At 48.2% G+C, this 13322-nt stretch overlaps 1 protein-coding gene across 1 annotated transcript in view; it reads left to right on the top strand.

The window, feature by feature from the left end:
* Nucleotides 1-13322, top strand: part of arfgef1 (ADP-ribosylation factor guanine nucleotide-exchange factor 1 (brefeldin A-inhibited)) — a gene marked incomplete at its 3' end in the record, with an annotated part of 63637 nt that overhangs the window by 16171 nt on the left and 34144 nt on the right. The window contains exons 2-6 of the mRNA XM_080543603.1: nt 5249-5279; nt 7741-7897; nt 8376-8522; nt 9554-9733; nt 12999-13308. Coding sequence (XP_080399729.1) covers nt 5249-5279; nt 7741-7897; nt 8376-8522; nt 9554-9733; nt 12999-13308 — 825 coding nt within the window. The remainder of the gene's footprint in view (nt 1-5248; nt 5280-7740; nt 7898-8375; nt 8523-9553; nt 9734-12998; nt 13309-13322) is intronic.

Here is a 13322-nt window from a genome sequence, read left to right as displayed (position 1 = left end):
GTCTGTCTCTGTCAAGGTTTAGGCCCACATCCGCTCTGTAGGTCTGACTCTAATGGAACCCACAGAGACTTGCCGTGTCTCAGAGGCCCGGGCTGCAGCCCCCCAGGAGAGTTGGAGACGCCTTCCCTCTCTAATGCATCTGGCCAACACTGCCTTGTGTTCCCGCTGGAGGTGATTCATTATGTCCAGTCCGCCACGTAGCCTTACGGTGCCTAGCCTATTGTGATGAACGAGAACGAGAATGTTTTCTTTTTTAATTCTTTCTGAGTGGGGCAGTCCCACTCATATGTTTCCTTTTAATGACAGACACAGTAGAGATTATGACAGGAAGGATGGGTGAGAGAGAGAGAGAGAGAGAAGGGATGACATGCAGGATATGTCCGCGGCTAGAATCGAACCGGGATCCCTTTGGTACATGGTCAGCGCTTAATCCACTACGCCACCTAAGCGCCCCACGAGAATGTTTTCTGAATTGTGAAAACATTTAGGAAAGCGTGTGCGTGTGTATGTTAATCAAGGTCAGTAAGAAGGGGCCCCCTTTGTTCGATGTGATGGGGGGGGGGGGGGGGGGGGGGGGAAGAGAGACACTAAGCTAAGCATGTACCCTCTGATGAGACTGAAGCCCACCATACAGGACCTTCAAGGTCAGCAGCACTAAAGCTGAGATGCATCGAGGATATGAGTGGACTTGGATATAACAACATCATTTGTATTCCTGCTGTTCATAAATTGTATATATGACTCAGGATATTCTGTGTCGATTAAGTATGGTGGAAAAAGCAGGCGAGAACAGACAGTGAGTCACATTCAATTCTGCCTTTTTAATTGAATGTATTTATTACAGTTTTGGGTGACAAAGTGCTGTCATGGTTGAATATGTGAAAATGAGATGTAAATTAGTCATAAATCATTCAATTGTGCTGTGAGTGTGTGTGTGTGTGTGTGTGTGTGTGTGTGTGTGTGTGTGTGTGTGTGTGTGTGTGTGTCTCTGTGTCTCTGTGTGTGTCTCTGTGTGTGTGCGTGTCTGTGTGTCTGTCTGTGTGTCTGTCTGTGTGTGTTTGGGGGGGGGGCTGTGGTGTGTGACAGATGGGGTGGGGTTTTCAAGGGTAACCAGCCTCTCTGTCTGTCACCGCCATTCCTAGTTAACACTCACCGTTGCCATGGTTTCAGTTCTCAATTCAAAGTGACAATCCCCATTGTTTTCGTTCAAAACAGCCCTGTGTACATTGACTTTTAACGGTATGCCTGAGACATTAACCAATAATAATAATAATAATAATAATAATAATAATAATAATAATATATAATTACATCACCACTGACATGACACTCCCTTGCATATCAGTGTCTCTCTATGAAAGGAGCATACAGCACTGAACAACATCCGTAGAATATAAACTTGTGACTGACAGTCACATACATACTGTACATACACACACACACAATGAAAGATCATCAGCTCATCAATACGAAGTAGACCTACATGAGAGTACACACGCAAAACCGGCTAACATTACTGTTTACACAAGTAAAATCAGTGTGACAGTCAGATGGAGCATTCGGTAAACAACCAACAGCAAGGTAATGCATCAGCTGAGTTAAAGAAAAACAACTCTTACCTTTGATGACACCGACATGAGCCCTGTTTACCCGTACCTCCGCCGTTCTGTTCGTGGTGATTTTAGAGGCAATAGATTATTTTTGCCCCGCGCATATTGCTATGAATAGTTCGAAACTAGCGTGAGGTGTGAGGCTGCTCGGTTAACCCATTAGCGGGAACATTATTTGTTTCACAAAATAGGCTGATTTAGTTGACCATGAACATCAGAGACATACATTACGAATGTTCATTTAAAATACTCTATACTGAGCACTGGTATAAGAACATGAACCAGAGAACAGCAATACATGCAATAACCCACAGTCGTCGCTGATGATGTTGCATTTTCGATTAGGATACGCATACGGGATTAAAGGGACGGGCGACGGGCGAAGAGAGAGAAAGGAGAGTGATTTCCTGAAATCCAAATGTCCCGTGAAATTCGGACAAAACTGTTTTGCACTGTCTCGATTGCAGTGCGAACACAAACGACGAGGTTAATTGCAACATTGTAACATATTGTAACTTACTACACCCTAAATCGTAACGAAATGTAGGTCTGGAAGCGGCCAACATCTAGCTTCAATCTGCATTTTTTTCTGTTCTCCGGTCATAATAACTGATTCAATTAGTGGCCCGCCACGAATCAATGCATATAGAGGAAACACTAGTGCTAGTCACTCTGGTGATGGTCTCTCTGGCGCTGGTCTCTCTGGTGTTGTATCTCTAGTGCTAGTCACTCTGGTGATGGTCTCTCTGGTGCTGGTCTCTCTAATGCTGAGCTCCAGGGCTGGCTGAGTTTAATCATAGCTTACACTGTGTCTAGGATTGGGCCTGTGAGGTCAGGCTTTGGCAACATCTCGCTCTCGCTCTCCCGCTCTCACTCTCACTCTCTCTCTCTCGCTTTCCCGCTCTCACTCTCACTCTCTCTCTCTCTCTCTCTCTCTCTCTCTCTCTCTCTCTCTCTCTCTCTCTCTCTCTCTCTCTCCCGCTCTCACTCTCACTCGCTCTCCCGCTCTCACTCTCACTCTCTCTCTCTCTCTCTCTCTCTCTCTCTCTCTCTCTCTCTCTCTCTCTCTCTCTCTCTCTCTCTCTCTCTCTCTCTCTCTCCCACTCTCTCTCTCTCTAGCTCTCTCTTTCCAAAGGTTGTTACTCTGCTGTTCTTATCAGTGTTGACTCTGCTCCCAGGGTGACAGGGCTTAGTCACACTGCCTCATTGTTCTCCAGTCTAATCATTAGAGCCCCTCATTCATAACCAGCAGCACTAGTGCCACCACACTGAGGCCAGCATGAAGCTACAGCTCCCATAGATTAATACACGCACGCACATACACACCCACACACACCACGAGGGCACGCATTCACACACACACACACACACACACACCACGAGTGCACGCGTTCACACACACACACACACACACACACACACACACACACACACACACACCACAAGTGCACGCATTCACACACACACACACACACACACACATACACATATACATATACATACACACACACACACATACACATACATACACACACACACACACACACACACACACACACACACACATATACTGAGAGAGCGGAGGCAAGATGAAGAGACCAGGGACCAGTAGAATCTGATAAAAGCCTGACATATTATGGTTTCCCTTCCATAGTGTCTTGAATATATCTTTCAATATCCCAAATTACCTTTTTTCTTTGTCAATGACTCCCAATGAATCTGAAGGAAAAACAACAATATGACGTTGGTCCCGAAACCAGTGTTGATACAATTCCACAGAGGGTTTGATGACTAAATTGAGTGGCCTTTGTCTTTCTGAAAGAACGACCTGGCGGTAGCAGTGAAATAATTGAGCTGAATCCTTCCCGGTGGTCTGTTTAATGATAGGAGGGGCTGTGTGGAGAGCTTTCTACTACAGTATGTGTTTCAACCATTTCTTCCTGAGCTGGAGTGGACTCAGACTTGGCGGCGAGCATTAATTGGCAATCACTCCCCTCATCCTCTTCCATGAGTCAGAGAGCTGATACACACACGCTTTGGTTATGGTGCTGTCACACACATGGCGCACAGTGAATACAAATTTTCGTCTCGTCTCGGAGCGAGACCGTGAGTGTGCCAGTTGCTCAGACTCTCTCTCTCTCTCTGCTCTGCTCTCTCTCTCTCTCTCTCTCTCTCTCTCTCTCTCTCTCTCTCTCTCTCTCTCTCTCTCTCTCTCTCTCTCTCTCTCTCTCTCTCTCTCTCTGTCTCTCTCTCTCCGAGGGAAAAACAGTTCTCTGGCTGTCACAGCGATGCCACACTCAAAAAGAGCACTCTTCTCAACCTCCCCTCTCCCCAACACACACAAGTGTGTGTCTGAAAATATACTCCTACACTCTTTGCAAAAGTGCAAGTAAATGGCACTGTGAGTGTGAGTGTGAGTGTGTGTGTGTTAGGGGTGCAACGGTTCTCGGTTTTATAACGGACGGTACAGTTCGCCGTCCACGGTTCAATACACTAGTGAACCGTGCGGGTTTTTGGTTTATCCTGCGTTTCAGTCGGAGGTGGAGTTTGTCTGGAACGCAGTTGCTTCTTGCTCAAATGTTTGTTCATGGCGAGCGGAGTTGAGAACATGGCAACAGTTTGAGGAAGCCCCGGATGGCTACAAATCTGCGTTGTGGGGTCATTCATTCTGGTTTTGGCATTGGATACAGCGATGAGAGAATGAAAACAGTGAACAGAAACGTGTGTCGCAGAAATGCTTCACGCGTGTCGTACTGTCGTATATGCGCATAATATGCGCACAATGGGCTACAGCTGGTACAGCTCTCATAGCTAAAGTGCATTTTTACTTTCATTTCCATCTTTCCTATACCAGTCGTCAAGCCTAAGAGGCACGACATTTGCGACTGCAGTTGGTGAAACCGTAAACCACTCGCATACGTGAAACCGCTATAAATAACTCTCTTAATATGTATACTTTGTGGAATGGATTCATTGTTATTGTTGTCCGGAGGCTATCGGTAATCGGCTATCGGTTTACATGGCTTGTAAATATACTTTTGTTTTAGGACGTTCAAAAGCAAGGACTGTGTGATCATCTAATTATGTGTAGTTATGTGTTTTTAGCAGTTGATGTTCTCTCAGTATGTTGTGATGTTATTAAAATACAGTTTAGACCTTCTTACACTGTGTGTGTGTGTGTGTGTGTGTGTGTGTGTGTGTGTGTGTGTGTGTGTGTGTGTGTGTGAGAGAGTGCAGTGCGAGTGCGTGTCGTGTGCGTGTGTGTGTGCGAGTGCGCGAGTGCGTGTGAGCTCTCTTTGAGAACAGCCCTGCCGTGTCCAGAGCTGAAAGAGTGCCAATGTCGTTGTTAGAAGCTTCTCAGGCAGATCATCTGAACAGATGTGTTCTCACTCAAAGCATGAGTATTTCATAGGCTACTGTCATACACTGACAAGGAGCTGGAGTCAAAGAGTGAGAAGATCCACTAAAGACATCATGAATAAATAAGAAGGCTCTTCTCTGCTGTCTGCCATGCCCCGATATCAGCTATTCCCTACGGCGTCGTTAGTTGAGTAAAATACTCCAGAACTCACTCTCCCCACCAGTCTAACCGTTTCTCCTCTTCTCTCCTCCCTCCCCTTCTCCCCCTCTTCTTTCAGAGGAAATAAAGGAGGAATCGGACAAATTAAGGTAAGATGATTTTCAGTTTAATTATAGTAGTCATTAATTCAGGTTTGTTTGAACGTGTTCCTCATCCCCCCCAGTGACTGTTTTTGGCAAATGTGTGTGTGTGTGTGTGTGTGTGTGTGTGTGTGTGTGTGTGTGTGTGTGTGTGTGTATGTGTGTGTGTGTTCTCTCACTCTGCCTGGCCTGCTCCTAAAAGCCCTTCTCTCTGTCATTAATGTTAATGGCTTTTCTCCTGGACCCTGCTTGGTGCCAGGCTTTCGTCTGTTTCAGCCAGGGTGTATTTGAGATGGAGGGAGGGTGGAGGGGGGAGGGAGTACCATGAGTGCCACTCCTTCCCCCCCACCCTCTGCCCCCCCCTCTCTCTCTCTCCCGCCCTCTCCCCCTCTCCCTCTCTCTCTCTCTCTCTCTCTCTCTCTCTCTCTCTCTCTCTCTCTCTCTCTCTCTCCCCCTCGACCTCTCTCTCTCCTTCTCTCTCCCTCGGGTCCCACAACACGGACTGGATGAGCAAGGATAGATCAGCGTGTTCTGTTTGCTCTGCCCAAATGAGACCCCTGAGGTTAGGGAGTGATGGGGAGCTCCCTCCTACACACATGGCCTGCCCAGATGGGCTCATCTCTGGGTTGGAGGAAGGAAGGGAGGAGGAGGAGGAGGAGGTGGAGGAGGGTAGTGGAGGTTCAGATAGCAGGAGCCTAAGCTTTCAAAGTTGCCCTGCACACTCTGATGCTTTTGCTGTGGTGTTTAGAGAGACCCCCCCCCCCCCCGCACAACACACACACACACACACACACACACCACACACACACACACACACACACACACACACCTGGTTGGGGTTCAGGGAGTGTGGTACCCCGGCCAGGCTGGAACAGTAAGCAGTTAGGACCTACGCCACTCCCCCTCCCGCTTTCCTCATTGTCTCCCAAGGAGAATGTAAGACCTTTTTTTTTTTTTTTTTTTTTCACTCAACGATCGGCCATCGTTAGCGAACACATCGACGGCTGTGCACAACTTAACATCCGAAAAATCCCCTAGGAGCTTGCGTAAGCAGAAAAAGCGAATAGTGTCCAATTTAGTGTGAAAAAGTGAAAACAAAATCGAAGAAAAAAATAAATAAATCACCACACATAGCCAGAAAAGATAAGGCTAGACATGTCTCTGAGGACCCAGAATAGTCTCCCCGGTTGGCCTGGCTAAACCTCTATTGATGTCAATTATGAATCTGAGCAGGCTAATCCCCCTGCCTGTGGTGATTAGAGGTTACAGCTGAGCAGCTCTCTCCAGACGGCCTGCTGGGGACAGGCCTAGGTCAGGCCCATAGAATGGACCTATCGCTAAGCCACGCCCCCAAAATAGAAATTGTCCAATCATATCACAGCAAGTCACGACAGGCAGAAAACTCGATAATATCTGATGGTGAAAAAAGCTTCTAGACTAAATATTCTTGTCATCTTTAAAAAACGATTCTATTACTTGCTGTGGTATATCAGAAATCAGAAATTTGCCAACTCCCGCCATTGTAAGTCATTGAATGTCATTCAGTCACGGTCAGTCAGTCACTGTCAGTGAAGCGTTGTTTGTTTGTCCGAGTTTTGAAAGGGGGCGTGGCTTAGCGCTAGGTCCATTGCAGTGAGTAGAACGGGTACGCACCCAGAACAAGACAATGTTCTGTGATTAGAGATGAGAGTTTTGGGAGATTAGTATTATGTTGTGCTACCTTCCTTCCTCTTCCCTCTTCTTACTCTTATTCTCTCTCTCTCTCCCTGCTCTATATCTCTCCCTTTATTGCATCTCTCTCTCTGCCATGTCCCAGTGCACTCTGCGAGGTCATCCCTCTAAAGAAGCTGAAGTCATCCTTATCTCAGCCAAGACATAAACAAGGCAGCCCCCCCTCTCCCTCTCCCTCCCCCTCTCCCTCTCCCTCCCCCTCTCCCTCTCCCTCTCCCTCTCCCTCCCCCTCTCCCTCCCCCTCCCCCTCTCCCTCTCCCTCTCCCTCTCGTTCTCCCTCTCTCTCTCTCCCTCTCTCTCCCTCTCCCTCTCTCTCTCCCTCTCCCTCTCCATCTGCTCAGTGCAGCATGGGTGGGGTAGAGCTTGTTATTGTTTTAGCGACGCAGCCATTGTTAGCACCTCGTCAAGGACCTCTGAGTACATAAGTAAGCCCGTTCTACAGGCAGATGGCACTCTGAATGACGATTTGTGGTCTTTTGATGTGATTCAATAATCACAGTCACAAGGACCCAATTCAACCGAAAAAGCCCTTCATCAGCATAAACAATAACATCAGACAGAACCCTACTAAACAGATGACCACACACACACACAAACACTAATCAGTAGGGTCTGAGTGGTACGGTAGAAGAAAAGGCGGTCTGGTTGGTTGACAGAGTATACCGGATGATCCCTCTTGTTTTTGATCCTTTCTTGTGTTTTTTCGTTTCGTTACTCCCCTTCCTTCTTTTACTTCCAGTCCGCCCCCCGGAGACAGCAAATCCGGTTCCAGCACTTTACCGCCGATCAAATCGAAGACCAGCTTCGTAGAAGCCGACAAGTACTTCTTGCCATTTGAGTTGGCATGTCAGTCCAAATGCCCCCGCATCGTCATCACATCGCTGGACTGTTTACAGGTCGGTGGCAGGGGTGGGGGTTAGGGTGTGTGCGTGGGCGTGTGTGCGTGCGCACTCTGATTGAACAGTTTGTCAGCATCGCCAGACGAAACGCACAAAAGCGTTGTTGTATTCATGTTTGTATTCATGTTTTTTTTGGTCAAATTTGAGTCGAGAGTTCGGTTTTCTGTTACTGTTTTTTTTACTACTGCAGTTCATCATGATTTCTTTAGTATTTCTAATTTCTTGATTGTCTTCAGTGCTCTGATGTTCTGAGTCGCTTCCTCTCTGTGTGTGTGTGTGTGTGTGTGTGCCTGTGTGTGTGTGCCTGTGCCTGTGTGTGCCTGTGTGTGTGTGTGTGTGCCTGTGTGTGTGCCTGTGTGTGTGCCTGTGTGTGTGCCTGTGTGTGTGCCTGTGTGTGTGCCTGTGTGTGCCTGTGTGTGTGTGTGTGTGTGTGTGTGCCTGTGCCTGCGTGTGTGCGTGTGTGCGGCACCTGTAGAAGCTGATTGCGTACGGCCACCTGACAGGCAGCGCCCCGGACAGCACCGCCCCCGGCAAGAAGCTGATCGACAGGATCATCGAGACCATCTGTGGCTGCTTCCAGGGCCCCCAGACGGACGAGGGGGTTCAGCTCCAGATCATTAAGGTTCTCTCTCTCTCTCTCTCTCTCTCTCTCTCTCTCTCTCTCTCTCACTCTCTCTCTCTCTCTCTCTCTCTCTCTCTCTCTGTTCACTTGACATTGTGTACAGCCTGTTCTCCGCTGTTCTCCGCTGTCCGGCGGTGTGCGTGCGTGTACAGTCCCAAGTGCAGCGTCCATTCAGCTGATGTGCTTTTATCTCTGCAGTGGGTTCATACTCTTTCTTATAGCTAGAGGGGAAGAGCACTTGGGGGGGGGAAGTGTTGCTCTTAGCCGAGAGGGGGAGAGGGAGGGAGGGAGAGACGGGGGGGAGAGGGAGGGAGAGGGAGAGGGAGAGAGACATCATCCTCGTCTGACCTGTCACGTCCTGCGAGGCGGATCGTCGCTGGCGATGGCTGCGCGGGTACGCCTGGCCCCTGGAACAGCAGAGCCAAATCTCACCATCAGCCCCTCTAATCTCCTGTCAGCTCTGGGTGGTGCTGGCGGGCGGCATGCTGTGTTTGTGTTTGTGTGTGTGTGTGTGTGTGTGTGTGTGTGTGTCGTGTGTCGTGTGTGTGTGTGTGTGTGTGTGTGTGTCTGTGTGTCTGTGTGTCTGTCTGTGTGTCTGTCTGTCTGTGTCTGTGTGAATCTGAGAGGGGACAGACTGGGAGGAGAGGGGCGCGGTGCTGGGAAGGGAGTCTGAGAGAGTTGTCTGTCCTCTGAGGGAACTGTCTGTCCTCCTCGGTTTGTCTGTGAACCTGTTTTTTTATCAACAACAACAAAAATCGATAATAGCATTTATCGCCGTACGTAGCGCGGTCTCTTTTCGATACCGCCGAATCGACACGATACAAAGGGAACCGTGTGATTGGGGACGCACGGCTTTAGAGAGAACGGAGAGAGCATCTTCCCGTGTTCAATACAACGTTATTGATTTCTGCAGTAACATTTTGGGCCTGGGTGGGTGTGGGGGGAGTCCTTTTTAAGGGACCCTAATAAATAGATTGACTCCATCTCATATCATGTATTATACCTCCCCCACCCCCCCATCCCCCCCCCAGGCTCTGCTGACCGCAGTGACCTCCCAGCACATAGAGATCCATGAGGGCACGGTCCTCCAGGCGGTCAGGACCTGCTACAACATCTACCTGGCCAGCAAGAACCTCATCAACCAGACCACGGCCAAGGCCACGCTCACACAGATGCTCAACGTCATCTTCGCCCGCATGGAGAACCAAGCTGTAAGTCCCTCTGAGAATGCCCTCCCCACACGCACACACACACACGCACACACACACACACACACTACACACACTATACACACACACACACACACACACACTGCACAAACACATACTGTACACACACACACTGTACACACTGCACATACACGCATACTGTACACACGCACCACACACACACACACACACACACACACTATACACACACTATACACACACACACACACGCACACACACACACACACACACACACTGCACAAACACATACTGTACACACACACACACACACTGTACACACTGCACATACACGCATACTGTACACACGCACCACACACACACACACACACACACACACACACACAGGACTGACTCACTCGTCACTTGAGCCACTATGTCACACAGCACAGGTTCTGCGGTCTTAAGCATGACATGGCAAAATGATACAGTATAAGTGGGTATGGATCCAATGTTGCATGCAGACGCACCATGTACATGTAGTGACATGGCGATGGGTCTTGGTATTCAGTGACTATACGATGAACCGGTTTGCTGGAAAAACCTACCATTCCAAATGGTTCTAATATCATCACAATTGTCATGTTGTATGCTATGCTAACCGTGGCTAACCTGGCAGCAGACCGTTAGAGGACTGGGGCCATGACCTCTGACGGTTGCGTCATGCTAACCGACAGTGTCATGTACTGAGGGGCTGTTTTGACCAGAGGTCCCAGTTAAGGTGTTTACCTTTCAAACAAAGCTTGCTCTAATATCATCTTTTTCTTTTCGATTGACACTTCTCCCCCCCCCCCTCACCTTCCCCCTCCCCCCTCCCCCCGGACACATAGCTTACAAATCACAAGATATCTTGGTCTTTGGCCTCCAGAAAGCGTGACCGCCAGGTAAACAAGCGTGCAGGACTGCTTTGACTTGCCTGATCTGAACTCTGAACTCTCTCTCTGTGTGTGCGCATTGGGCTCCATCTGTACCTCCATCCATCCATCCATCCATCCATCCATCCATCCATCTCCTCCTCTGTTCCGGCTCTGCGAGCAGTCCTGTCTTGTGGTTCTTACTGTGCTTGCTGTGGCTTCCATTCAGTTGCCTGCAAAACCATCTTTCCACCAATTTCCATTTTTAGTGTGTGTGTCACTTGGCTGACCTCCACAGAGCCTATTCTCTTCTGAATGTTTTTTTTTGTTTGTATTGTGTTGTGTTGAAGGTAGACATGCAGGACAGTGGAGGAGGGCTGGAGAGAGGAGGAGGAGAGGGAGGGAGGGAGTGAGGGAGAGATAAAAACGAGAGAGAAGGATAAGAGAGACAGAGAGAGGGGGTGGAGAGAAGGAGGGAGAGAGAGAGAGAGAGTGATGGAGGGAGAGCGATGCAGGCTTACAGTGATGAGATGTGCTGCTGTTTCTCTGGGTAATAGAAGTGTTGTCTCTTTATTGTTGGCTCTCCTGGGCTCTGACACACAGGATGTTAATCTAGCGGGCGGGCTGGATCCGAGGTGGCATTTGATTAATGAGCTTAGTGTTTGAATTGGCTCGTCTCTGACCCCTTGCCTAGACTTGTTAACGTTCTGTTAATTTGATTTTGACCCATTTCATTTACCCTTTTTAAATAGAGGGCCTGATCATTTAATTCAATGGTAATCAACATTAAATGCTATTGTGATGTAGGGACCGTCTCTGTTAGATTAGAGAGAGCCTCAACGGTTTTTAGTGAAAACGTGTTGTTTTCATTTTGTTTAGATTAGAACAAGATCGTTAGTGGCCCTGCGTCACCTTCGGAAATGAGGAGGTACTGTTCCTGAAGTGAAGGCTCTTCCTCCAAACCTTTTTAGGACGGTTCAACGGGCTCTTTATACAAGGTCATTCAGTACGTAAATGGCCAGTATAGAAATTAATTGCGGAGGAGGTTCAAAGACCAAAACCAGTCGTTCTCTACAGTATACAAGAGTCAAGACTGGTGCTGTATGTCTTAAGCCAATATTGAAAAGACTGCGAAAAGCTGGGCTTACAGATATTACCAGCACAATCTTGTGTATTTATAGTTTCAGTTCACAGTTTTTGAAGGATTTTTTTTTTATATATAAAAAATAAATAAACATTCTATCGATTAGGTTTTTCATTTTGTAGCCTTATCGGGGTTTTCTCTCTCACCGTCATGGTTGTGTTGACGTGTCATATCCTATACACCTCCATCTGTGTCCTTTTCCTCAGTTGTGTCATCAACGCTTTCGTCGTCGCTGTGTTAGAACAGTTTTTCAGTTTCTTTTTAACATTTCTTGACACACCTAATGCACCTGGCTGTTATGGCTTGGCTGAAAGAAAAATCTTGAAGTGCTTGAACCTAAATGCTTTTTCGTAGAATCGTTGATGCGTTATGATGACAACCATGAAGTGCTGTGTATATGACAGATATAGCGTTATTATCGCATCCTATGCTTTGCTATACCCAATCAAACAAACCCACCTTTTTGAATGGCCTCAATGTGGAGTTTGCCCATGAACCTAATGAACACTGTCACAATCCACTGCTCCACATTTCGAAGCTCTTGCTGTAACACTGACACATCAACCAGTAGGACATTTTAGGCCAGAAATACACACTGCCTCCAATGCACTGAAATAGAGCTGTTTGACGTGGAACAACCATGAAGCCAAGCTACAGTATGTATGCCCTATAGGTTGTTCTGGAAGCATGTCCTATACGGCAGTATGATTCCTCATTCATAAACACACACACACACACACACACACTGACTTTGACACTTTGGTCCTTATGTTAAAATAGCAGACAGGAAACTCTTGTGTTCTGTTCCTGTTACTAGTATCCCACCTTATTGGGAAACTGTGCTTCCAAAGCTATTCCTGGTCTGACATCCGGATGTTTTGTGGCTTGGCTTTAGGGGGTCTTAAGGAATTAAGGGAGATTGTTCAAGCTTGTGATTGGTATGATGAGTTGGTGTACTTGTGTGTTAATGGGTTTTTCTGTGTGTTTTGCGTTTGTGTGTGTGGCTGTTTCTCTGTGTGTGTGTGTGTGTGTCTGTCCGTGCTGGGCTCTTCTGTCTGGGTATTGTGTGTGTGTGTGTGTGTGTGTGTGTGGTGTGTGGTGTGTGGTGTGTGGTGTGTGGTGTGTGTGTGTGTGTGTTTTGCGTTTGTGTGTGTGGCTGTTTCTCTGTGTGTGTGTGTGTGTGTGTGTGTGTGTGTGCGTGTCTGTGTGTCTGCTCTTCTGTCTGTGTCTCCTCCTCCCTTCCTTCCCCCAGCTCCAAGAGGCTAAGCAGATGGAGAGGGAGAGACACCGGCAGCACTCCCCTGTCACCCCCCAGCAAGAACCAGACTCACCTCAGCTCCAGCAGCACACCCACCCCCCAGCTAAGGGCCTTCCCCAGGAGGTCAACGGGCCCACTACCCCCTCCTCCACCCCAGGCCCTCAGGGCAGCACAACTGGGTCAGGGGACCAGGAGGGAGAGCAGGGCTCCGTCTACGAGAGCCCAGACCCAGAGAACGGCTCTGAGTTCTGCCCAGCGGAGAACGAGCAGACAGAGGCAGACCAGGCCACCACAGCAGCACAGAGTGAGTCCCGTGTT

This window comes from Nansenia antarctica (assembly GCF_963989245.1).
Source record: "Nansenia antarctica genome assembly, chromosome: 12".
Lineage (NCBI taxonomy): Eukaryota > Metazoa > Chordata > Actinopteri > Argentiniformes > Microstomatidae > Nansenia > Nansenia antarctica.
Note: the sequence above shows the minus strand (reverse complement) of the source record. Positions and strands in the feature narration are given on the sequence as shown.